Raw genomic sequence first — 27502 nt, 5'->3', positions numbered from 1 at the left:
TACTCCAAACCAGAAGATGACTGTGTAAACAAACACACCCTGAGGGACAGCTCAGTTGGTACAGCATGAGACTCTAATCTCAGCATTGTGGGTTGGGCGAACAATTCCTGCATTGCAAGGGGTTGAAATAGATGGTCCTCACTGTCCCTTCCAAGTCCACATTTCTATGATGCTATGATCCGGAGCACTTTTAAAGCATATGACCCCTCGAAAAGAATTCTGGGAACTGTAGTTTACCCCTCCCAAAGCTCCCATTCCCAGCATCTTTAACAAATCTCAGTTCCCAGGATTCTTTGGGGAATGTCGTGCACATCAAATGTGTTCTACATGTGCTGGCAAAGTGTACACAGCCAGAGGCAGTTTGGGATCTTATTCATACGGTCCTTTCTTTCCTTACATCCTTTGTGTGTTCTTCTGGCCCTTGGAACACCCAGCGTCAGGCCTTCATATGACAGCTATTTTTTATCCTGTGAAAGCAATGCTGCTTAGTCAACAAGGAAACTGCTGGTGTACAAAGGACATTCTGCTGAAGGTTACTGATAAAAGGTTGGCCATAGGTTTCCCCGCCCTTCTCTCTCATTTCTTCAGGGCATTTGCTTAGACAAGCCCCACCTATCGTGCCAACAGAAGGCATTTTATTGGAAACAAAACCTTCATTTTTCTCATTCGAGTTTTTCCTTTTGCCAAAAGAGTGTTGATCAGTTTCAGCCTGCAGCCAAGAACTGAACAAGCACAGAAGCAGAAAATGGCACTTAGCAAAGACCGTGGCATTACAATGAATGATGGGAACAAAATCCCCGTATTGGGTTTTGGAACCTATACTCCGGATGCTGTAAGTAACACATTTAACTCTCAGATTGTTGTAACTTGTTTTTGAAGAGCAAAATGCCTGCCAGCTGCAGAGTGCTTCATCCATTGCAAAGCACAGCACGAGATGCCTCACCTGATCTGAGAAGCCATTTGTGCATGAGAACTTCTTGGCTCACAGCAGCCGAGAATGCAACAGATCCCTTGCAGTGCATAAAGCGCTGCTTCTCATTCAACAAGGGTCCTGAGCCAGCAGATTCAGGAGCAAATAATGTTTTGTGCAAAACTTGGATGGTTTGTAGCTGAGAAACAGTTTCCAGTGTGAATTGCTGCAGGATTCAAAGTCCCCAGTGCAAAATTTCTAGTGATATTTTCAAAAATATTTCTATAGAACTATAAGTGCCCACTATTAGTTTTGTTGGGAGTAACAATATTATCCAAACTCACCAGGCATTAGCTAACTATTCTGGACACTAACAATAAATATAAAATCAATTCTTTATCCAAACCATTTCATTTGGTCCTTTCCATTTCACCAGTAACGCAAATGAAGGGATTGGTGTCGATTCTTGTTATGTAATTAAATTAATTTCTAGGAATATCATGAATTTACCAAATAAAAGCTACCACTCAGTTTTTTTGAAGGAATTTCCCTTTTTCCCTTTTTCCAATTCATATGTCTGCTCCATTCACATATAAAGTGAGGGTAGAATCTATTTTATACAAAGACATACATGCTGTCGAAGAGACTTCCTCAATCCCTTCTTGGATATCTCATCTACTGTCTTTCACAAACATTAAACGATTTTTTAAAAAGAGCATTCTACAAACTGTATGTGTCAACAGTGTTCCACTGTTTGAACCAAAATAACTGACAAGTTAATTGATTGCTCGTTTTAAATCCTGCATGCCATTCGGTGGCACAATGTTATTTGGCATAATACAACACATATAAATCACTTTTTCACATGTTTTTTCTTTATTTTTATTTGATGACTCAGGTCTGGTTTGACAATGTCCACCGACAATCAGTGTTACTTTGATATAAATTTCTCCACTGTGGCAGAAACCTTGACTAACTTTTTCACCTTTTCAACTGGTAGAATCAAAAAACCAAGTGTGAGGAGGCTACAAAGATAGCAATAGAATTCGGCTTCCGTCATATTGATGGCGCATATGTATACCAGACTGAGGAGCAAGTTGGGCAGGCTGTTCGTGCGAAGATTTCAGATGGAACAGTAAAAAGGGAAGACATTTTCTACACTGGAAAAGTGAGTGAGTATGGCAAATTTTTTTACAAAAAATGAGTAAAATATAGTGCCTGCATCATGATGCTATTTCACAGACATTATTTAACAAAATCAGAGCAAAATGCCTCTCCCTATATAAACCTACCCAGACTCTGCATTCATCCTCTGAGGCTCTGCTTTGTATACCTCCTCCATGTGAGGCTCAGAGGGGTTGCAAAACGAGAAAGGGGCCTTTTCTGTTGGGGGAGTGCTCTCTGCAGGGAGGTTCATTATACACCTCTAGGTACCAGGCGAATATGTTCCTCTTCAACCAGGCCTTGGAATTATTAATATTCTACACCCTGTTTAAACCTGTTTGTGGGAGGATGGATAACAGTTCTGTTGCTTCTGTTTTGACTATTTATTTGTGCTTTTATCTTGTGAACTGCTCCAAGATCTTTTGATGAAGGGCAATATAGAAATTTAATAAATAAATAGTAAAAATATTATTTATAATCAATAATGGTTTTAAAATTGCTTTATCTCACCACAGCAATTCAGAATACTCTTCAGAACAATATTTGAGTTTGCCCTTAACACTGTGCACACTAGAATAGTCATCTGCCACAGCTATATGGTCCCGAGTCCCAAAAACTCTATGGCTGTGTGAAAATATAAATCTCTTTATATTTTTGACAGCTCTGGAGTACCTTCCACCGCCCAGAGCTAGTTAGGAAATGCTTAGAAGAATCGCTGAAGAAACTCCAGTTTGACTACATGGATCTGTTCATAATTCACAATCCATATTCTATGAAGGTAAATAATTATTGATGTCATAATTGAGTACTTGAGCAGGTATTGAGTACAATATTTGAATGTGGGGGGGGGGAGGGCCTGTTAAAAATATTTTATTCCCTGAATGAACATTGGGAATTGTCATTTCCTAGAGATGCTGACAGTTCTCTGCTATACCATATCTCAATCAAAGAATGATCGCTCCCAGATTTTGGGGGAGAAACATGCCAGTTAAAGAAAACATCTGCATATCATGATTACATTAACCACATAGGCATCATAAGAAAGAAATTGTGTGCAGAGCAGGACTTGGTGAGGGAGCAAGGGAAGAAAGAAAATGGGTTGGAGAGAGGGGGAGACAGACCTGTGCTTGTGATTTGAGTTTCCCACAGATCCCTGCACTGTGATATCAGCCCCTGCAGGGTGAACTCCCTTTTTTATCACTGTCCATTAGTATTAGAAAATATTACAGAGATAAGAGAACTTCTAGGCCAGACCTGCACTTATTCCCTCCGCCTCCTTCTTTTCCAGCCTGGACCAGATTTCTTTCCTGTGGGAGAAGACAAAAAACCAATTTTTGACAACGTAGATCTTCGTCAGACATGGGAGGTAGGTGCCTAGGATTAGCAAATCCAGCCCTTGAGTCATTCAGATGCTGAGCACAGTAGCCTTCCACCAGAGGAGGCATGTCCAGAACAATGACTCACACAATAGCTCCTATGAGAGCTGGTGAACTATAAGACTCCAGTCTTAATCGGGGGGAAAGTGTGGCCTCAGCTATTCAACAAACACCACTCAACAAACATGTCGTTTTTTCTTTGTCAGGCAATGGAAGTGTGCAAAGATGCCGGCTTGGTGAGGTCCATCGGAGTGTCCAACTTCACCCGTAAGCAGCTGGAATTGATCCTGAACAAGCCAGGATTGAAATACAAGCCAGTGATAAACCAGGTCAAGTGTGATTGCTTTTTTTAGTGGCTTGTACCAAGCACAGTTGAAAGCTTCTTTATTTAAGCTCTTTTGTGAGAGGACGTTTGTTTGGATGAACACAGCCATTCCCTTTAAAAACTTGCTTAAGGCTATAAGGTTGCAGATCCAGTCACAAGAAGATATGGTTGTGAGTTGTGGGGTGGACTCCCCTAAATTCCTGGAACCAGTAATGGGTTCTCATTTAATCAGCTTCTGAATCCTCAGAGAGAAGAAAGTGTGGAGAAGTCCTAATGTTGGAAACAAGCATTTCAGGTAGAAGGAGGCCTTCAAGCAGTCAGGGCCCACACAGCCTCTTGTAGGGACGTTCTCAATTGGGGAGTGAAGGGCTTTTGAGTTAGGCATCTGGGCAAAGCTGTTGCACCCAGCAGCCCTGATTCACTTGGAAATTGGTGTATATCTTATAACCAATGAGACCGAAGTTTTTTGAGACCCTGATAAAGAAGCGTCCCAGATGATATAGAGCAGGCTTCCTCAACCTCGGCACTTCCAGATGTCTTTGGCCTACAACTCCCACGATCCCTAGCTAGGAAGACCAGTGGTCAGGGATTATGGGAATTGTAGTCTCAAAACATCCGGAGGGCCGAGGTTGAGGAAGCCTGATATAAAGGCATCTTCTCACATTGATGGAAAGCCAGGTAAATCCCCCATCAGGCCTTTTTGCTCAACATACAAAATTCAGAGACTGAGTGGGCAGAAATAGAGACACTGCAGGCAGGACAGTGTGCCCAGGATATTTCTTATTTGGATATAATGACTCAACAGGGCTGGAGTGACAGGAGATTGAGGGGGAATAAGTGGATATGTCCCTCATATCCACCTAATACACATTTCACAGATGAGGAGTGTGGCAATAGAAACCACAATTGCAAGAATGGTCAATTAAAGATTCTGATGCATCAGAAAACAAAACACACATTAAGAAAAGTAACACTGGGATATTTCAAAAAATAATAGCATGCTTCTGCTTTTCTGCCTTTCCTTTATTTCACGGTATTCTTTGTTTCATCTGAATTCTCACTTTTGGGTTGTGTTGGGGGATTTTGAATCCACAGGTTGAATGCCATCCTTATCGGAACCAAAGCAAGCTGCTGGCCTTCTGCAAGTCAAACAATATCATCTTGGAAGGATATAGTGTCCTGGGATCCCAAAGGGACCCAAGATGGTAAGAGATGAAGCCAAAATGTTTGGGGACCACCTATGCCGACTATTCCCCAGCATCTACATCAATTCTTTAGGTTGCATTCTGGGCCCCACAATTAATAAAGAGCATTGTGGTAAATACCAGCATCAGGACCTTTTCTGTAGTGGCCCCACAATTGGGGAAATCATTCCACAAAGAGATCTACAAAGCTCTTCCCCTCCCATTTTAGACATTCTCAGATACCTTCCCATTGCTGAAGTGTTTTTTTATATATATAAATGCTTGACTTCTCCCAAACGTATGTTTTTAAATGTTGCAGGCAGGGGGCTATTTAATAATTTATGCTTCTGAAATTTTGTGCTGTTTTTAAATCATATTTATATTATGTTTAATGTTGCTTTAAACAGTAGAATGACAGAGATGAAAGGACCCTGCATCCAGGCTTACATTTACTGTAAACAATTATAGCATTTCTCTTTTTACATAGCTTGTTTTGTGTGTCTCGGAATTTTAAACTGTATTGTCTTTATCTATATTGGAAGCCACTTCAATGCTTATTTTTAACAAGTGGGACCAGCAACAAATATTGAGTTCTCCTTCAAGACAATGAGCTGTTCATTCCTCCAGGATCCTCTATTTCATTTGAACATCAACTCTCCAGCAGTCACACAGGATTCTTTGGGCCTTTCTTTCCTGCCTTAGGTGTCCCCCTCCCCAATACTGATTGTACTTAAGCGAAGGAAAAACCTCTCTTTTGTGCACAAATGCTACCATTTTGGCTACAGAATGATCCACGTGCAACACATGAGTTTGCGATTTATTGGTGGAGGGGGTAGAGCACGATACTAAAAACTTATATTAATTCAAATCGACTAACCAAGCTTTAAATACAAAATATTTAGTGTATTTTGCATGGACTAGGCCAATACTGTATTAATTTTAGAGTGAGATTTATATATTCTGGACACCAGAAACACACCTTCTCTCCATGTTGCTTTCCGGCAGGATAGATCAAAACACTCCTGTCCTGCTTGAAGACCCTCTGTTGGTTGCGATCGCCAAAAAGTACAACAAAACCCCAGCTCTCGTGGCTATTCGCTACCAACTGCAGCGTGGCCTGGTGGTCCTGGTGAAGACCTACACCAGAAAGCGAATTGAGGAAAATGCCCAGGTAAAGCAGTATATATTAATCCATTTAAAAACAATACCGAAAAAGCAGGTCATTTGGACACTGTGATCTCACGGGTCACATGACACATGCAGGAGTACGGGAGCGAAGATGCACATCTTGGTTTGGGGACTCAAGAAGTTGGAGAAGTTTCCAGCAGTGGGTATTCAAAAGAATCACTGCCTCAGACCGTGAAGTCAGAGTGCAACCATCATGACTAGCTTCCATTAGTATTCTTATCCACCATGAACTTGTCTAATGTTTAAAGCCATCCAAGTTGGTGGCTGTCACTGTCTCGCATGGAGCAAGTTCAGTAGTTTAGCTATGCACTGCTTAAAGAACCTCATTCGCTGGACTATGACTTCCCTCATCCTGACCATTGGACATGATGGCTGAGACTGATGGGGAGTTGGAGTCCATCCACATCTGGGGGGCCACAGTTTCCCCACTCCTGTTCTATTGCAAACCTGCATTACTATTCATATAAAATTCCCTCAATGGGAGGACATCTGGACTGAAGCTGTTGAATGAAGGAAATAAACTTTGGAAGGTGGTAGCAAAGTTTGATTTGGTATCTCTGTGGCTGGAAAAAAGGTGCACAGCTCTGAGGTGCAAAAAGAAGACATGAGGTAAAAGCACCTCAGCATTTTATTTTCTCCTCCTGACAGGCATTTACATTCCAGTTGTCTGAGGAGGATATGAAATCCATTGATGGCCTTCACAAAAGCATGAGCTTTTTAAAAGCGGAAATGTAAGTCACATTTATATAGTAAGCATATAAATACATAAAAGTGGTTCACGCAAGAATTGATACTGCGAGAGCAAAAGGAAGAAGAGATCTGGCATCCATCTCTTCTCTTCATAGAGAATAAGGTGAAATTATAGAAGGAATTACTGTGGAGACTTTGTATGAATCCCCATGCATTATTGGAGTGGGGTGCATTTTGAATTTCAGCCTCCCAGATATTCAGCAGGGAGATATTTGCCATTTGATGGCAAACTCGGGGGCCTTACAATGCACTGTGTGAAATGGTCTCGTGACGCAATGGCTGGCAACAGATCAATGTGTGTTGCTTGCGCATATTCCACACCCCTGAGTGTTGACTCTCTTTTGTTTTGTTTCAGCTTTGCTGGTCACCCACAGTATTACCCACCAGATGTGGAATAAGGACCCGTCCCCCATCTCCAATTTATCCCCTTCTGAACCTGGGTCCTTTTGCATGGAAAAAAATTGTTCTAACTAGGGGGTGGGCAAATCTGTCAGTATCAATTCCTCCCAGCAACCCAGCGTCTCAATTTCCACTCTTCAGTTCCTCACATCTCCACATCAGTTTGGGATTTTTGAAAATCTCTTGAAAATTCATCCTTGCAAATTTCTCCTACCATACACATTTTTCTTTGCACTTTGGCTAAAATAAAGCATGCTTGCATGGTGTTTTCACTGATATATGCTCTTAATGCATACTTTACCACAGTATATACATTTTTGCAATTATTCTGTAACTGAACAACTGCATCACAAAATTCAGAGAATTGCCACTTTCTCAGGATAACTGCATTTCGATTTGCATATTGGTTCAAGAAGTGTGAGCTGTGTAGTTTCTCATTAAAAAGTGAACAAAACTGAACTCCTCCTCCATCCCTAGTTCTTTCTAATGTGTCAAATAGCAGTTTCAAGGGGGTGATTTGTATATTGAAAATAGCACAAGGGGGGAGGATTAACATTCATAAAAAGAAGCAGCTGCATAGCCTGAGATTTCTTGTCAAGATGATTTGAAATACCTTCAGAAAATAAGAAGAGCCTGCTGCATCAGGCCAGTGGCCCATCTAGTCCAGCAACCTGTTCTCCAGTGGCCAACCAGATGTCTGTGGGAAGCAGGACATGAGAGGAAACTTCTAAACTACAAAGTCCCTGCTTCCATTTCTGGGGAAGGGATAGGCAGGAATGACCATTGCTGGCTCTGAGGTCCTCTGCTGGCTGTGAGGAGGAAAGAGCACACGGTTTCAATTGTCTGCCACCACAACCTGAAATGAATTATGACTATGTTTCTCTGGTCACTCTGTTTCACAGCAGATGATGTTATACGCATGCATTCTATCCCCTGGAATCTGTAACAATATTCAAAATGTCCTTGCTGAAATCATTTGTTGCTACTTGCTGTCTCCCACTCAGCCCCTGCTTTGCGTAACCTGAACCCTCCAGTAAAGGCTGAGGCTGTGGACACTCTTCCTTTTAATCTGCATTCAGGCTGAGCATTTTGCACACGGCGCCACATTCCACTCAGAACACCCACCTTCGTTGGGTTAACAGATGCCTCCACATATTTCATTTATTATTTTGTTTCTGAGCATACGTGTTTTCATTTCAATACTACAACCTGAAGAAAAGGTCTGCATAGCTTTTAGGCTTGCTTTTCCTATGTTTAACATTTACTAATCTAACAAAGAGGTGATGTTTCTTGATCAAAGATTGCAATAGGCCTCTGCATTCCTTTATTGGAATGTTATTATTATTATTATTATTATTATTATTATTATTATTAATCAGACAGCTATTATTTATCTTGTGAAAGCAATACTACTAAGTCAGCAAAATCGAAACTGTGGGGCATCAAAGGATATTCTGCTGAAAATTACTGGTAAAATTTTGGCCATAGGTTTCCCCGCCCTTCTTTCTCATTTCTTCAGGGCATTTTCTTAGACATTCCCCTCCTATCATGCCAACAGAAGACATTTCACTGGAAACAGGAACTTCATTTTTTTGACTCGAGTTTTCTATTGAATTTTAAACAGATTGAGCTTTAATCATCTTCAGACAACAGCCAGGCAACCCATAGATTTTATGTAGAAATGCATACAATTCTGCAAAAAAGCATTACCATTTAAACCTCTAGCATGAAGTTGTAACCTCATTAAAGAAAAGAAAGTATACAGCCTCTGCTGCATTATTTTCCCCATTCCTTAATTTCTTCTATGCTAATCTATTGTATCACAAACAAAAGGGAAATCACCAATCAAAGCTACTGGTGTTTCGGAGGGCACTGTGGTGAAAATTTAGAAACTTTGGTATAGTTAACATGTGCCATTTGTAAGCACTGCAACTCTTTGTTGGGATCACATTAATCCAAAGTCTGGAGCAAGATAGGGAGTGTCCCTGCCCTTCTTTCTAGCTTCAACAGAACACTGGCTTAGACGCTTCCCTTCCATCATGTCCAAGGAAGATGTTTCCTTAAAAATGCACACTCTGTTCATTTTTCTCACTCGAGTGTCTGCTTTCAGCAGAAGAATGTGGTAAAATTTCAGTCTTGAGTCAAGTACTGAATGGGCACAGAAACAAAAATGGCAGTCAGCAGAGACCATGGCATTACAATGAATGATGGCAACAAAATCCCTGTACTGTACTGGGATTTGGAACCTATTCTTTGGATCCTGTAAGTAAAATGCTTGAATCTCATATTGTGGCAACATGTTTTTGAATAGCAAAATGCCTGGCCCTATGACCGAGGGGCAGGTAGTAGCAGAGCTCAGACACTGTTTAGAGATAGCAGAGGAACAATACATTGCAAAATTTGCCAAATAAAAGCTACCACTTCTTTTAGAAGGAAAATTTCCTTTTCCAATTCATATGTCTATTCCATTAACATATAAAATGAGGGTGGGGTCCATCTTAGATAAAAATATACAGGCAGATGAGGGGAGCTGGACATCCTTCCTTCCTCTTGCTATTCTCTCAATCCCTTCTTGGATATCACTCCTGTTTCAGAAACATTTTGATGTTGATTTTTTTTTTAAGCATTCTGCAAACAGCATATGCCTCAACATACACCTTTGATCCAAAATAACTGATAATTTAATGAATTGCTGGTTTGGAATCCTTTAATTATTGCAGAGGTTAAAAGATAGCGAAAGGCAAGGAGATACAAAAAAAAAACTGAGTCGTCATCCTAAATCAACACAGGTAGGGAAGGATGGAATATATAATCCATCAGACTGCCAAATAAATCATCACAGGCCCGAAATCAGTATGTGGTAACCTAATTTCAGTGGATAGCTGGGTCTGGGAGCTACCATTTTGATTTCCCACAATGCAACTAGAAGTGATACTACTGGAGGGGGGGCATTGTAGAGAATTAAAATGGCAGCTCTCCACCAAGCAGCCTTGACTGGAGCACTGTTGCCATTGCCAGCCACAACCACTTCACCTACATGAGAGGGAGCCCACCAGGGGACCCAGGCATCCTCTCAGGAGGTAACTGGAACTCAAATGTTAGTTACAGGTACTCTTTCATACAGAGTACGCCACTGAAGCAGAGACTTTAACCAGCTTTTTACCTTTTTCAGCTGGCAAGCTAAAAGAACCAAGTCTGAGGAGGCTACAAAGATAGCAATAGAAGTCAGCTTCCACCATATTGATGGCGCATATGAGTACAAGGCTGAGGAACAAGTTGGGCGATTCATTCGTGAGAAGATTTGCAGATGGAACAGTTAAAAGGGAAGACGTTTTCTACAATGGAAAGGTAAATGAGTTGTTTTTTAATAATATTTTTAAATTAACTTTTCAAATTTTACAAATTCTTTTAAACAACCATCAAAACAAATCTCTCATGTCTGTTGACTTCCCATCCACCCTTCCATCATGCTCTTTTCTTACCTTATGAAGCTGCTGCATTCCTTATAGTTTAGCCATTGTTGTTGTTGTTTAGTTGTTTAGTCGTGTCCGACTCTTCATGACCCCATGGACCAGAGCACGCCAGGCACTCCTGTCTTCCACCGCCTCCCGCAGTTTGGTCAAACTCATGCTGGTAGCTTCAAGAACACTGTCCAACCATCTCATCCTCTGTCGTCCCCTTCTCCTTGTGCCCTCCATCTTTCCCAACATCAGGGTCTTTTCCAGGGAGTCTTCTCTTCTCATGAGGTGGCCAAAGTATTAGAACCTCAGCTTTCAGGATCTGTCCTTCCAGGAGCACTCAGGGCTGATTTCCTTCAGAATGGATAGGTTTGATCTTCTTGCAGTCCATGGGACTCTCAAGAGTCTCCTCCAGCACCATAATTCAAAAGCATCACTTCTTCGGCAATCAGCCTTCTTTATGGTCCAGCTCTCACTTCCATACATCACTACAGTGGTACCTCTGGTTAAGAACTTAATTTGTTCCAGAGGTCTGTTCTTAACTGAAACTGTTCTTAACCTGAAGCACCACTTTAGCTAATGGGGCCTCCCGCTGCCACCATGCCACTGCTGCATGATTTCTGTTCTCATCCTGAAGCAAAGTACTATTTCTAGGTTAGCGGAGTCTGTAACCTGAAGCGTCTGTAACCTGAGGTACCACTGTACTGGGGAAACCCTAGCTTTGACTATACAGACCTTTGTCGGCAAGGTGATGTCTCTGCTTTTTAAGATGCTGTCTGTGTTTGTCAAAGGTTTGTCATTGTTTTTCTCTGAATTTACTTGTACTTGTCCTGTGCTCTTCCTCAGTAGCATGTTGGACGCCTTCTGACCTGAGGGGCTCATCTTCCAGCGTTATATGCCTGTTGTCTTTGTCTATGGAGTTTTATTGCCAGGGATACTGGAGTGGCTTGCCGGTTCCTGCTCCAGGTGGATCACATTTTGTCAAAACTTTCCACTATGACCTGTTTGTCTTGGGTAGCCCTGCATGGCATAGCTCATAGCTTCTCTGAGTTATTCAAGCCCCTTCACCACAACAAGGCAGTGATCCATGAAGGAGAGTTTAGCCATGATATACATTAATTATAAATTATTAAACTGCAATTCTCATCTGCTGCTTTACTTCAAATCGTGCATACATTTTAACATAACATTGCGGAAAGGTGAGTTTGAATTTTATTTCTTTTATGAACAATTATCATTATCGAGGTGCATATTTCACAGGCATTATGTAACATAGAAAGGGCAATATGCTGGCTAAAAGATTGTAATAAATTAAAATATAAATCATTAGCAATAATATATGTGAATTTTGTTTTAAAGATAATATTTTTATTCCTTTGCTTTTTTTGGGTATCAAGATACAACAGTTTTTTAAGGGTGCCTGAACGCTGCATAGGACAAAGCGTGTTCTCCTTCATGGAGAGCACGTGTTGCGGTGGGGGCCGCCAGGACACTCCAAAGTTGGGGGAGGGATAATTGATCGTTGGCCACTGATGCGATTGGGGCTTCCCTTGTTGCTGGGAAGAAGTTAATGTTGCCATTTGTTGATTGACAGCCAGAAATGCTAAAACTTCTTGCATGAGGCTAGGGCTTCCTCTTTTCGCTCGTGCATCGGATTGCCTGTCCCCCCCTCCCTAGAATAGGGTTGTTCGCTTTGACCTTGCTATGCCTGTCATGGGGTCGTCTGCTTTGGGGCAGGGGCCCGGTAGGAATTTTGTCCATCTGGCTGATTGGCTCGGGCCATTTGGTTTTTGCCTACTGCGTAGCAAATTGCCACAACTTGCAAGGTTCACGGTTAGGCATTGGTTTATGGTTTGGTTGGTTGAGGGGCATGGATTGGCTGTGCCCGCCCCTCTAATGCTGCTGCTGCAAGGGATTCTGTTAGAGGAATCGGGGGCTAACTACTGCTTGTCCACTCTGTCAAGGGGGCTCGGGCCATAGCAATGAGCTCCTGGTTGCATTTGAGGAGGGCTGAGGGCAGGTTCCCTGCTCCGCGTAACCCCCAAGAGTATTCCCCCATTCTGACTTTCGCATCGTGCAGAATGTCAGTCTGTCCCCCATGGTGGGGGCGGATAGTCGCAACCACTGCCTAAGCAACCACTCACAAATTTGTATTTTAATAAAGTTGTGGCCAAAATTATGCCAAAAAATCTTAAACAAAAATTCTGTGTGATGTGTGAGTTATTGGGGTGGCCCTGGGGACCTCGAAACGCAAATGCTTAAGTCCGCTCACCCCTCTGCTTTCCTTTATTGGAATGCAAAGAAGAACAAGAAGAACAGGAACAAGAACAAGAAGAACAAGAAGAAAGCTATTATCTATTCTGTAAAAGCAATTCTGAGAAGACAACAATGTAAGCTGCTACTGTACCAAAGGACATTCTGCTGAAAATTACTGATAAAAATTTGGGCATAGGTTAGGAAGTGTCCACGTCCTTCTCTCTCATTTCTTCAGGGCATTTGCTTAGACACTCCCCTCCTTTTGTGCCAACAGAAGACATTTCATTGGAAACACAAATTCATTTTTCTCACTCGAGTTTTGCCTTTTGACACAAAAGTGTTGATCAGTTTCAGCCTGGAACCAAGAACTGAACTAGCACAGAAGCAGGAAATGGCGCTTAGCAAAGACCATGGCATTACAATGAATGATGGGAACAAAATCCCCATATTGGGTTTTGGAACCGCTTCCCCGGGCACTGTAAGTAACACATTTAACTCTCATGATTGTAGTAACTTGTTTTTGAAGAGCAAAATGCCTGCCTGCTGCTGGGTGCTTCATCCATTGCAAAGCACAGCACGAGATGCCTCACCTGATCTGAGAAGCCAATTGTGCATGAGAACTTCTTGGCTCACAGCAGCCAAGAATGCAACAGATGCCTTGCAGCACATAAAGCGCTGCTTCTCGTTCAACAAGGGTCCTGAGCCAGCAGATTCAGGAGCAAATAATGTTTTGTGCAAGACTTGGATGGTTTGTAGCTGAGAAACAGTTTCCAGTGTGAATTGCTGCAGGATTCAAAGTCCCCAATGCAAATCTTCTAGTGATATTTTTAAAAATCTTTCTATAGAATTGTAAGTGCCCACTATTACTTTTGTTAGGAGTAACAATATTATCCAAAATTACCAGCCATTAGCTAACTATTCTGGACACTTCTTCTTTACCTTTGATGTGTCCAGCCCCTGGGACTGAGGGGGTAGTTTGACAATGTCCACTGATACTCAGTGTGACTTACAGGTACCCTTTGATATTAATTTCCCCACTGAAGCAGAGACCTTGACTAACCTTTTCACCTTTTCAACCGGCAGGTTCCAAAAAGTAAGTGTGAGGAGGCTACAAAGATAGCAATAGAAGTCGGCTTCCGTCATATTGATAGCGCATATGCATACCAGAATGAGGAGGACATTGGAAGGGCCGTTCGTGCGAAGATTTCAGATGGAACAGTAAAAAGGGAAGACATTTTCTACACTGGAAAAGTGAGCTTGATATTTTTTATTTTTTATTTTAAAGGGTAGAATATAGTGCCTGCATCATGATGCAATTGCATATTTCACAGACATTATTTAACAAAATCAGAGCAAAATGCCTCTCCCTATATAAACCCACCCAGATTCTATGTTCATCCTCTGAGGCTCTTCTTCATGTGCCTCCTCCATGTGAGGCTCGGAGGGCAGCAAAACGAGAACGGGGCCTTTTCTGCATGGCTCCCCGTTTGGGGAATGCTCTCTGCAGGGAGGTTCATTATACACCTCTAGGCACCAGGAGAAAATGTTCCTCTTCAACCAGGCCTTGGGCTGATTCATATTCTACACCCTTTTTAAACCTGTTTGGGGGAGGAGGGATTCTGTTTTGACTATTTATTTGTGCTTTTATCTTATGTACCACCCTGAGAACTTTTGATGAAGGGCAATATAGAAATTTAATAAATAAATGGTAAAAATATTGTTTATTAGCAGTAATGGTTTTTTTAATTACTTTACCTCACCACAGCAATTCAGCATACTCTTCAGAACAATATTTGAGTTTGCCCTTAACACTGCGCACACCAGAATAGTCATCAGCCGCAGCTAAATTGTCTGAGACCTGAAAACTCTATGGCTGTGTGAAAATATAAATCTCTTTATATATTTGACAGCTTTGGAGTACCTTCCACCGCCCTGAGCTGGTTCAGAAATGCTTAGAAGAATCGCTGAAGAAACTCCAGTTTGACTACATGGACCTGTTCATAATTCACAATCCATATTCTCTGAAGGTAAATAATTATTGATGTCATAATGCAAGTATTGAGTACAATATTTGAATGGAGGGGAGGGAGGGAGAGAGAGAGAGAGAGAGAGAGAGAGAGAGAGAGAGAGACTACTAAAATATTTGATAACCTCAAGGAACATTGAGATTTGTCATTTCCTAGAGATGCTGACAGTTCTCTGCTAAACCATATCTCAATCAAAGAATGATCGCTCCCAGATTTGGGGGAGAAACCATGCCAGTTAAAGAAAACCTTTTCATATACTGATGACATTAACTACATGGGCATCAGAAGAAAGAAATCATCTGCATAGCAGGACTTGGCGAGGGAGCGAGGGAAGAATAAAAAGGGTTGGAGAGATGGGGAGACAGACCTGTGCAGAGAGGGAAGACAGTTTGTTCTATGGGGCACAGAAAGAATTAAAGCATGTTTGGGGAACCTGTGGCCTTCCAGATGTTCCTCAGTTGCAACTCCTATCATCCCTGATCATTGTCCTTGATGGCCACCAAAGCCTGGAGATCCACTGATTCCCCACCTCTGGATTAAAAGAGACAATACTGAGTTAATATTGCAATGTAAATATTTTTTTTCCTGGCTAAAATAGCACTGCATCCCTCTTGAATAAACAAGAATGTGAAATGTGGTGCTTGTGATTTGAGTTTCCCACAGATGCCTGCATTGTGATATCGGCAATTGCATGTTTCATTCCCTTTTTTCTATCACTGTTCATTAGTATTAGATAGTATTACAGAGAAAAGAGAACTTCTAGGCCTGACCTGCACTTATTCCCTCCGCCTCCTTCTTTTCCAGCCTGGACCAGATTTACTTCCCACAGGAGAAGACAAAAAAACAATTTTTGACAATGTAGATCTTCGGCAGACATGGGAGGTAGGTGCCTGGGATTAGGAAATCCAGCCCTTGAGTAATTCAGATACAGAGCACAGTAGCCTTCCACCAGAAGAGGCATGTCCAGAACAATGACTCACACAATGGCTCCTATGAGAGCTGGTGAATTATTGCACACTCTTGGGAGTATATGAGTTAGCCTCCAATCTTAATCTGGGGGGGGGGAGTGTGGTCCCAGCTATTCAACAAACACCACTCAACAAACATGTCGTGTTTTCTTTGCCAGGCAATGGAGGCGTGCAAAGATGCCGGCTTGGTGAGGTCCATCGGAGTGTCCAACTTCACCTGTAAGCAGCTGGAAATGATCCTGAACAAGCCAGGATTGAAATACAAGCCAGTGATAAACCAGGTCAAGTGTAATCGCCTTTTGTAGGGGTTTGTTCCAAACACTGTTGAAAGCTTCTTTATTTAAGCTCTTTTTGCACGGACAGGCAGAGACCCCCCAACCCCGGGCAACTCCCGAGTGGAATAATGACTAAAGACAACATGTTATGGGATTAAAATTTGGCCACAACTTTATTAAAGCTTCATATGTCGGGAGACCTTGGCTTAGGCATTGGGCGTTTTTCCCTCCCAGTCCCCAGCCAGGGATCTGTGGAACAACAGGGTTATCCAGAATGTGTGGGGATTGGGCTGGCTCTGGAGAACGTCTGTTCAAGCAGAGAGCCCGCCCCCCATTTTGCCACCGTCGCAAGGGAGAGCAATGACAACCTATTGGCGTATGGCCAATGCCTCCCCTCAAAACAACCCCTTTAACGGGGAACCCTGGGATCGCCACCGCAGGGGGTGCATGGGTCACCGCTTCAAACCCCCCCCCCAATTTAGGGAAGATAGACTAAAGGATTCTGCCCAAGGCCTGAAACCGCAAAAGTTGTGACGTTTTGCTACGGGGAAGGCAAAACCTGCCAATGCAGGAAAATTCCTTTCCAGCCCTTCAACAGCGACCATAACGTAGCAGCGTCTACATACCTGTGAAGAAGAGGTTAGCCTGCAAAAGAAGGCTTAACTGAGGGAAGGCAGGGTGGGAGAAGCTCTGAAGCCGACTGAGAACTCCCAGATAAGTTCCGCCCACTATTGTGTGGACAGGGCGATCCCTCCCCTTACCTGGCCAACTCTCTCCTGGCAACGCCTCCCCAGCTGGGATTTGGTAACTAGACCCCTGTGTTGCAATATAGACAAGCTGAACAATATAACACAACATGATGGCCAATAACAATGGCACTAAACACTATAGACTAATACAAATGATCAGAAATTACAACCAAAGTTTCTAAATCTTCTTCACCAGTCACACTAAAATAATTCAAAAGTTTGATATATACATAATCTGTCACCAAATATCGCCGGATAACCAATCTGTTTCCGGATAACCAATCTGTTTCCGGATAACCAATCTGTTTCCGGATAACCAATCTGTTTCGTTCAATGCTTCATCAGCCAATCTTGATTGATTCTTCATCAGCCAGACTTGTAAGAATTAATATGAGAAGGATGCAGTTCAATTTCTTAACAAGCCAATCCTGCATGTAAACAAGTATAAACGCTGTAGAAAATATGCTCTGGATCAGTGCTCATATGATACTGTACTCTGTATTAGTCTATAAATAGTGTTTAGTGCCATTGTTATTGGCCATCGTGTTGTGTTATATTGTTCAGCGAGATTGGGTAACTGGCAGAGGTAGGTGGCTACCTCCAGGTGTCCATCCTGGGGGGGTTGAATCTAGGTTGTACTGCCAGGAGCCACATGGGATTGGGGGGGGGGACTGTGCACGACCACACAAAAGGTGCCCCCCATTTGATGTGGGAAGTGGTCATTGTGAAAGGACCTTTGTTTTGACAAACACAGCCATTCTCTGAAAAAATTTGCTTAAGGCTATAAGGTTGCCAATCCAGTCACAAGAAGATATGGTTATGAGTTGTGGGGTGGACTCCCCTAAATTCCTGGAACCAGTAATGGGTTCTCATTTAGTCAAGACCTCTGAATCCTCAGACAAAAGAAAGTGTGGAGAAGTCCATAATGTTTGAAACAAGCATCTCAGGTAGAAGGAGGCCTGCAAATCATCAGGGCCCACACAGCCTCTTGTGGGGACTCTGGAAGTTCTCAAGTGGGGAGGGAGGGGCCTTTGATTTAGGCATCTGGGCAAAGTTGTTGCACCCAAGCAGCCCAGGTTCACTTGGACACTGCTGAATATCATGTAACCAATCAGACCTTTCTGCTCAACATAGAAAATTCAGAGAGTGAGTGGGCAGAAATAGAGACACTGCAGGGAGGACAGTGTGCCCAGGATATTTCCAACAGGGCTGGAGTGACAGGAGATTGAGGGGGAATAAGCCCTGTCCCCCATCTTCAGCTAACACACATTTCATGGATAAAGAGCGTGGCAATGGAAACCACAAATGCTTGAACGGTCATCTAAAGATTCTGATACATCAGAAAACACAACACACGTTAAGAAAAGTAACAACTGGATTGTCAGGATTGTAGAACCCTCATATAAGAATCTGCCGCTGTCTGAAGAGCACATTCCAGCAGAGTCAGAAGAGGAGGAGGAGGGAGAGAATGGAATGCAAGTTGCCAGGGAAACGAGCAGACAAGATCTTGGTGAGGGGGGAGAAGATAGAGTGTGGGAACCCACAGAGAGTGGCAGCTTGTCAGAAAGGGAACATGAGCCAATCAGCTACAGACTTAGCCAGAGGGGAGGCTTACAAGACAGAGAGAGGGAGAAGCAGCACAAGAAGAAGACATACTTCCTTTGCTTCTTCCGTAGTAAGAGAAAGGGAAACCAGAGTCCAGTCGAGTCATCGTAGGCTGTTATGGAGGCTGCTCGGGAGTCAGCTGCCGGACTTTCCATTGGTTCTTTGCAATAAATCATCCTTTTTAATTAGCCGGACTCATGCGTTTTAAGTGCCTCTGACATGGATATTTCAAGAAATAATAGCATGGTTCTGCTTTTCTGTCTTTCCTTTGTTTCACGGTATTCTTCGTTTCATCTGAATTCTCACTTTGGGGCTGTGTTGGGGGATTTTGAATCCACAGGTTGAATGCCATCCTTATCGGAACCAAAGCAAGATGCTGGCTTTCTGCAAGTCAAACAATATCATCATGGAAGGATATAGTGTCCTGGGATCCCAAAGGGATGCAAGTTGGTAAGAGATGAAGCCAAAACGTTTGGGGACTACCTCAGGTACCACCTATGCCGACTATTCCCCAGCATTCAGATCAGCTCTGAAGGTTGTACTTTTGGTCCCACAATTAATAAAGATCCTTGTGGTGGATACCAGCACCAGGGCCTTTTCTGTAGTGGCCCCACAATTGGGGAACTCATTCCACAGAGATATTTACAAAGCTCTTCCCCTCCCATTTTAGACATTCTCAGAAACCTTCCCATTGCTGAAGTGTTGTTTTTTTCAACTTAAATTTTTATTAGTTTTCATCAAACATACATTCCAATATATTCATTGTATTAATACATCTCTGTCAGAGCTACCCTAGGTCCCAGCTCACAAAGGACCAACGCTGCTTCGTTGTTAAGTATAAAAGTCTTTATTGAAGTTCAGTTTCACTTCCAGAGCCGCAGCGCGCAGCTCTACGTCTCAAGTGTCAGACCGCTGATGCTCCGTCTGAGTCTCCTCCCCCTTGACACCAATTTAAGATTCTAGCCTTGCTCCACCTTCTCCGCTGCTCCTTCCTCCTCTGGGTCCGCCTGCCCGCCGGGGTTCCGCCCTTTCTAGCCTCTTCTCCCGCTGATTCCCCTGAGCCTTCTCCCTCCCTCCGGTGGGCTTTAGGAGCTGGTTCCCCATCCGGGTCTCCTGCTGTTCCGCGCGCCTGCACATTTGAACTTGGCGCGCGCGCCCAGCCAGCAACTTTCCTCCTGATCGTTTCACTGCTGCTGTCACTGCTTCCCCCTTCGGGGGGGCTAGCTGCAACTGACCTCCCCTCCGTTGGAGGCGTGGTCAGCCCTGACTCCATCTCTGGAGGAGACACTGCCCCTGACACATGTGACTCTTCCCCCCCACTACGCTCTGGTGGGGAAACTGGTCCCGATCCTCCACTGCTGCTTTGGGGTTCCCCTCTGGCTCCTTGTTTCTGGTGCGTCCCCCCTGGGACCCCCCTTGCCCTGACCATCGGCGCCCCCTTCTGGGAATCTTCTGATTCGCTGGAGAAGCTCATGGAATCTCTCGGGCCACTGTCATACTCCCCTACGCTGCCCTCGGATTCTTCCCCTTCGCTCTCCCAATCCTCTCTCCCCAGTGCTCCTGCTCCTGATTCCCTGACAATCTCATACATAACATTAGCTCTGTTGAGCTTTGGACTTCCTTCCTCCCCTTCGGTAAGTATCATATATTTTCATTATGTCACATATTTTATACATTTATCTATTTGATCATAAGCTGTTGAAGTTAATCAAATCCTGCCAGTGTCTTTAAAGATTTACAGTTGTCTCTTATATAATCCAAGTATTTACTCCAATTTTCATAAAACTTTTGTTCATCCTGATCTTTTATTCTCCCCGATATTCTAGCCAGTTCCGCATAATTAATCACTTTGACCTGCCATTCAGTAATAGTTGGTATTACTTCTGTTTTCCAATTCTGGGCTAACATAGTCCTTGCTGCTGTCGTGGCATACAGGAATAGGTTTTTATCTTTCTTTTTAACATCTTTTCCAACTAGTCCCAGTAGAAAGGCTTCGGGGTTTTTTAAAAAAGTATACTTAAACTTTTTTTAAGCTCATTGTAAATTAATTCCCAGAAGCCTTTCACTTTACTGCAATTCCACCACATATGGAAAAGATCTCCTTCTACCTCTCCACATTTCCAACATTTCTTATTTTTCATTCTGTACATCTTTGACAGTTTTACCAGCGTGAGGTACCACCTGTATATCATTTTCCATACATTTTCCTGTAATGCCGTACAAGCTGTAAATTTTAAGTTCACGTTCCATAGTTCTTGCCAGGCTTCTAATTCTATATTATAACCAAAGTCTATGGCCCATTTAATCATAGCCTCCTTACCTCTTCATCTTTAGTATACCAATTTAATAATAACTCATATATTTTGGACATTGTTTTATTTTTGCTTTCTATAGTATCTATGTGAAATTTTGATTTTTTTATCTTCAAATCCCATCCTCTTTTTATCTTCTTTTAATATTGCATTAATTTGATGATATTGTAGCCATCCACTCAGTAAATTCTCCACTTCTTCATATGGCTTTAACTTTGGGCCTTGATTAGTTTTCCTAAGCAATTCTTCATATGTAGATCTGTTTCCATGTTAATTTTCTTAATGGTTAATACATCTATTAGAGATATCCACCAGGGGGGTCTTTCTTTTTAGTAGATTTTTATTTCTCTCCCATACCTCATACAATGGTCCCCTAAATGCATGGTTTAGAAATCCTCTGTGAACTCTTACTTTATCGTACCACAGGTACGAGTGCCACCCGTACCTGTTATCATGGCCTTCTAGGTCTAGGAGATCTGGTTTGTCCAACTTTATCCAATCTCTCACCCAGGTTAAACAAGCAGCTTCATAGTATATCTTCATGTCTGGTAGAGCGAAGCCTCCTCTTTCTTTTTTATCCACCAAAATCTTCATTTTTATTCTTGGCCTCTGCCCTGCCAGACGAATCTTGCTAAAGTTCTCTGGCATTCTTTAAATTGTTTAAGTCCTCTGATCACAGGGATTGTTTGGTACAAAAATAACATTCTGGGTAGAATATTCATTTTAATCACTGAGATTCTACCTAAGAAGGATAGTTTTTATATATATATAGCTGATTGACTTCTCCCAAACGAATGTTTTTAAATGTTGCAGGCAGGGGGCTATTTAATAATTTCTGCTTCTGAAATTCCGTACTGTTTTTCAGTCATGTTTACATTATCTTTAATGTTGATTTAAGCAGTAAAATGGAAGAGATGAAAGGGCCCTACACCCAGCCTTGCATTTCAATAATTATAGCATTTCTCTTTTTACGTAGCTTGTTTCGTGTGTCTCAGAATTTTAAATTGCATTGTTTTTATCTATATTGGAAGCCACTTAAATGCTTATTTTTAACAAGTCGGACCAGGAACAAATATTGAGTTCTCCTTCAAGACAATGAGCTGTGCATTCCTCCAGGATCCTCCATTTCATTTGAACATCAACTCTCCAGCAGGCACACAGGATTCTTTGTGCCTTTCTTTCCTGCCTTAGCCCGCCTGGCCCCCCAGTACAGATTGTATTTAAGCAAAGAAAAAACCTCTCTTAAAACATGAATTAGTTCAAATCAGCTAACTGACCTTTAAATACAAATTACACAGCATATATTGGATGGACTAGGCCAATACAGTATTAATTTTAGAGCGAGATTTATATATTCTGGACACCAGAAACACACCTTCTCTCCATGTTGCTTTCCGGCAGGATAGATCAAAACACTCCTCCCCTGCTTGAAGACCCTCTGTTAGTTGCGATCGCCAAGAAGTACAACAAAACCCCAGCTCTTGTGGCTATTTGCTACCAACTGCAGCGTGGCCTGGTGGTCCTGGTGAAGACCTACACCAGAAAGCGAATTGAGGAAAATGCCCAGGTAAAGCAGTATATATTAATCCATTTAAAAACAATACCGAAAAAGCAGGTCATTTGGACACTGTGATCTCACGGGTCACATGACACATGCAGGAGTACGGGAGCGAAGATGCACATCTTGGTTTGGGGACTCAAGAAGTTGGAGGAGTTTCCAGCAGTGGATATTCAGAAGAATCACTGCCTCAGACCGTGAAGTCAGAGTGCAACCATCATGACTAGCTTCCATTGGTATTCTTATCCACCATGAATTTGTCTAATGTTTAAAGTTGGTGGCTGTCACTGTTCAGTGGTTTAGCTATGCACTGCATGAAGAACTTCCTTTGCTGGACTATGACTTCCCTCATCCCTGACCATCATACATGATGGCAAAGACTGATGGGGAGTTGGAGTCCATCCACATCTGGGGGGCCACCGTTTCCCCACTCCTGTTCTATTGCAAACCTACATTACTATGCATATAAAATTCCCTCAGTGGGAGGACATCTGGACTGAAGCTGTTGAATGATGGAATTAAACTTTGGAAGGTGGTAGCAAAGTTCACTTGCTGAAAAAGGTGCACAGCTCTGAGGTGCAACAAAAAGGCATGAGGTAAAAGCACCTCAGCATTTTATTTTCTCCCCCTGACAGGCATTTACTTTCCAGCTGTCTGAGGAGGATATGAAATCCATTGATGGCCTTCACAAAAGCATGAGCTTCATAAAAATGGATATGTAAGTCATATGTAAATAGTGTGCATATGGATACATAAAAGTGGTTCACTCAAGAATTCATACTGCGAGAGCAAAAGGAAGAAAAGATCTGGCATCCATCTCTTCTCTTCATAGAGAATTAGGTGAAATTATAGAAGGAATAACTGTGGAGACGAAAGCCCCATGCATTGTTGGAGTGGGGTGCAAATGTATGGACAAGTGTTGCAGAATCATAGAATTGTTGACTTGGAAGGGACCACGGGGGTCATCTAGTCCAGCCCCCTGCAATGCAGGAATCTTTCGTCCAGCATGGGGCTCAAATCCATTGCCCTGAGATTAAGAGTTTCCAAGCTCTACCGACTGAGCTATCCCAGTTCTATTTCATGCTAGACAGGCTTCCAAATACCCTTGAGACCAATGCCATACAATGATGTGTTGACATTCCCAGGAGCAATATTTTTTTGCGGGGGGGATGGCTGCCTCATGCATTACTGCCAGCAAGGGACTCCCAAAACAGCAGTTGTCGTTCTGCCCCTACCTGAAAGTCTCAAAAAGACGCTGGGGAAGAGGAGGGAGACCTTTGACCCAACCCTTTTGTACCACTTTGATCAGCAACCAGGGCTGTGTTCATCATCTAGGGGTTATTTTCTCTAGTGAGAAGACGGACATATGATCATCTTGATATTGCAAGTTTTAGATTGTAACATGATGGACCATTTTGACTTTCAGCCTCCCAGATTTTCAGCAGGGTGGGCATTTGATGGCAAACTCGGGGAGCTTACAATGAACTGTGTGAAATGGTCTCATGAGGCAATGGCTAGCAACAGATCAATTTTTGTTGCTTGTACATCTTCCAACCCTTGAGTGTTGACTCTCTTTTGTTTTGTTTCAGCTTTGCTGGTCACCCAGAGTATTACCCACCAGATGTGGAATAAGGACTTGTCTCCCATCTCTAATTGATCTCCAATTCTTAGGAACCACCATAGTTCCATTGCACTCACAGTATCAAAAATATGTTTCGGCAAAAGTTAAATCTGCTCTAACAGAGCTTTGCAAATGATTTCTGGCTTTAATCTGTTGGTAAAGGGGAAATAGGGAAAGACAAGGAACCTTGTTGTTGACACTTTCAGAGCTACCTGTTTCCACTGCACACATGTTGGTTTAAAAAGCATTCCCTGTGCTGGAGTGGCAAATTTAGAAGTGTGGAAGCTTATATGCTCTGTCCAGAAATGCAGGCAAATCCTCATATACACCAGCATGCATACACCCCAAAAGAGCTTCAGTATATAGTATAATATTTCATTAGGATCTGCTGACAGTCATATAACTCTATTGAATTTTAAACAGATTGAGCTTTAATCATCTTCAGACAACTGACAGGCAACCCGTAGATTTTATGCAGAAATGCATACAATTTTGCAAAAAAGCATTACCATTTAAACCTCTATCATGAAGTCATAACCTCATTAAAGAAAAGAAAGTATACAGCCTCTGCTACATTGTTTTCCCCATTCTCTAATTTCTTCTATGCTAATCTATTGTAAAAGAGAATTCTGAAATCCTTTCTACCACATCACTAACTTGTCAGACCATGAAAGCTCCATCAGTTATCCAATGACTTCATCTGATGAGGCCATTGCATCTGCTGTGGAAAAGGTGATGGATCTACACTCCCCTGTGTTCCCCCTCCAATGCACTGTTGGTCATTCCCTCTGCCCAGGGACTCCTGAAAACTGTGGTACTATGAAGGGGCTGTCACCTAAAGATGTAGGTACTTTTGTCTGTACATCTGTAAAGTCCATTTAGTCAGAAAGAGAACAAACAATGCTCTTTCTTTATCTAGCAATATATGCATTGGTACAACTCCTTGAAATAATAAGACAAGGAAGGGTAGAGTTGTATTTGTGGCAGCTTTCATCTGAGCATGGATTGCCATCATCAGAACTCGTATCCACACTGTAAAGATAGGAATGCAATAGCCTGGTCTTCTCCTTAGGGTATCCTGGGTAGTCCCATTTGGTGAACTTAAGGTTTGCTAATAGAGAAATTTCAGCACCTTGACTAAATGACTCAGGCATAGGAGCTAACTCCACTCATCTGACTGGGTTGCCCCAACCACTCTGGGCGGCTTTCAATTTATATAAAAACATTAAAAATTAAAAAACTTCCCTACACAGGGCTGCTTTCAGATGTCTTCTAAAGTTTGTACAGTTAATAATCTCCTTGGCTCGGGGGTCGCATAACTCCATACCATCCGTTAAAAATAGGGGTTAAACCACAGAGCCTAGGACTTGCCGATCAGAAGGTCGGCGGTTCGAATCCCCGCAACAGGGTGAGCTCCCATTGCTCGGTCCCTGCTCCTGCCAACCTAGCAGTTCGAAAGCACGTCAAGTGCAAGTAGATAAATAGGTACTGCTCCAGTGGGAAGGTAAATGGCGTTTCTGTGTGCTGCTCTGGTTCTCCAGAAGCGGCTTAGTTATGCTGGCCACACGACCCGGAAGTTGTACGCCGGCTCCCTCGGCCAATAAAGCAAAATGAGCACCGCAACCCCAGAGTCAGTCACGACTGGACCTAATGGTCAGGGGTCCCTTTACCTTTACCTTAAGGAAAAGAGGGACATTCCAGGATCAAATCAGAAACTAGGATGGCTTCTGTTAATCTGGGACTGTCCCTGGAAAATAGGGACACTTGGAGAGTCTGTTACATCCTTTTCCCCCTCCTTTGGCATACAGAGCATTCTGATTTGTTAAGTCAACAGACACCTCCACATATTTCATTGGCTATTTTGTTTCTGAGTATATTTGTTTCATTTCAATACCTCTGCCTGAAAATCTGCTTAGCTTTGAGGCCTGCTTCTCCCATGTCTAACAGTTAACATGTCAAAGTTTATGACAGGTCTCAATATAGTTTTATCAGGACAATATTAATAATAAAGAGATGAAATCTCCCCCCCCCCATCAGTCAACTATCATTTGCCCTGCAAAAGCAATGCTAAATCACCAATCAAAGCCATTGGTGTTTCGGAAGACACTGTGGTGAAAATTAAGAAACTTTGGTATAGTTAACATGTGCCATTTGTAAGCACTGCAACTCTTCGTTGGCATCAAATTAATCCAAAGTCTGGAGCAAGATAGGGAGTGTCCCTGCCCTTCTTTCTAGCTTCAACAGAACAATTTGGATGAGTTGCAGGATTCTATCTCAACAAAAAAAAAGACAAAAATTATGGCTAAAAACATGAATCAAGAATTAATTGAGGAAATACAACAAAGGACAGAGATAGAAGTGGTGAACAAAGTGAAGTATTTAGGAATATGGTTAACCCCCAAGAACATTGATTTGTTTCAAAACAATTATTTACCTATGTGGAATCAAATAAAAAGGGATTTGGAGGTGTGGGGAAGACTGAAATTGTCCTTTTGGGGGAGAATATCTACGATAAAAATGAGTGTGCTACCAAAGATGTTATTCCTTTTCCAATCACTGCCGATAATCAAGGGGGCATCAATTTTTAAAGAATGGCAAAAAATAATTTCAAGATATATCTGGCAGGGTAAGAAGCCAAGGATTCAGTTTAAGTTATTAACAGATGCAAAAGAAAGAGGTGGCTTCGCCCTGCCAGATTTGAAATTATATTATGACGCATCATGCCTCTGTTGGATAAAGGAATGGATTAAATTAGAGAATGGAGAGCTGTTAGATTTAGAAGGATTTGATAACAGATTTGGTTGGCATGCTTATCTATGGTATGAGAAGAAAAAAATTCACAAAGGTTTCGAAAACCACATCTTCCGAAGATCATTGATAGAGGTGTGGGAGAGGTATAAAAACTTGTTGGAACTTAGACTCCCCCATTGGATTTCACCATTAGAAGTGATGAGTGTGAAAAAAATTAATATGAGGGGGAGGTGGATAACATATGAAGAATTGGTAACAAGAGAGGGGGGGAAATGGAAAATGAAAACTTACGAAGAGGTGAAAGAATCTGTTTACGACTGGTTACATTACTTTCAGATTAATGAAATGTTTAAAAAAGATTGTAAAATGTGTGGGTATGAAGGTAAAGAATCAAAATTCCAAGTGGAGGTATTGAATAATGAGTATAAAAATCTGTCTAAAATGTATAAAATGTTGCTGGAGTGGCATACAAAAGATAAAGAGGTAAAAGCAGTAATGATACACTGGGCAAGAGACTTTGGTTATAATATACAGTATGATGATTGGATGAAATTATGGAATGAAAGGTTAAAATTTACGGCATGTACTGCGTTGAAAGAAAATGTAATGAAAATGTTCTACAGATG

The 27502-nt window shown here is 42.2% G+C and overlaps 1 protein-coding gene across 6 annotated transcripts in view; it reads left to right on the top strand.

The window, feature by feature from the left end:
* The first annotated feature begins 467 nt into the window (after positions 1-467).
* Positions 468-27502, top strand: part of LOC310743002 (aldo-keto reductase family 1 member C3-like) — a 36553-nt gene continuing 9518 nt past the window's right edge. Inside the window, exons 1-10 of one of the 6 annotated variants that reach the window (XM_083573029.1) lie at positions 10046-10644; positions 13359-13488; positions 14094-14261; positions 14921-15037; positions 15842-15919; positions 16164-16286; positions 18975-19084; positions 22348-22513; positions 23140-23222; positions 24094-24684. In XM_083573029.1, the coding sequence (XP_083429155.1) occupies positions 10604-10644; positions 13359-13488; positions 14094-14261; positions 14921-15037; positions 15842-15919; positions 16164-16286; positions 18975-19084; positions 22348-22513; positions 23140-23222; positions 24094-24136 (1059 nt within the window). In that variant the 5' untranslated portion in view covers positions 10046-10603 and the 3' untranslated portion in view covers positions 24137-24684. Of the gene's footprint in view, positions 833-1910; positions 2079-2735; positions 2853-3362; positions 3441-3656; positions 3780-4870; positions 4981-5964; positions 6131-6795; positions 6879-7252; positions 8533-10045; positions 10645-12848; positions 13489-14093; positions 14262-14920; positions 15038-15841; positions 15920-16163; positions 16287-18974; positions 19085-22347; positions 22514-23139; positions 23223-24093; positions 24685-27502 lie in introns of those variants that run through there. The other 5 variants (XM_083573031.1, XM_083573030.1, XM_083573032.1 and 2 more) reach the window with 5 other exon arrangements.

The sequence above is a fragment of the Podarcis filfolensis genome (assembly GCF_964270895.1).
Source record: "Podarcis filfolensis genome assembly, chromosome: 10".
Taxonomy (NCBI): domain Eukaryota; kingdom Metazoa; phylum Chordata; class Lepidosauria; order Squamata; family Lacertidae; genus Podarcis; species Podarcis filfolensis.
This window is presented reverse-complemented; position numbering and strand designations above follow the sequence as displayed.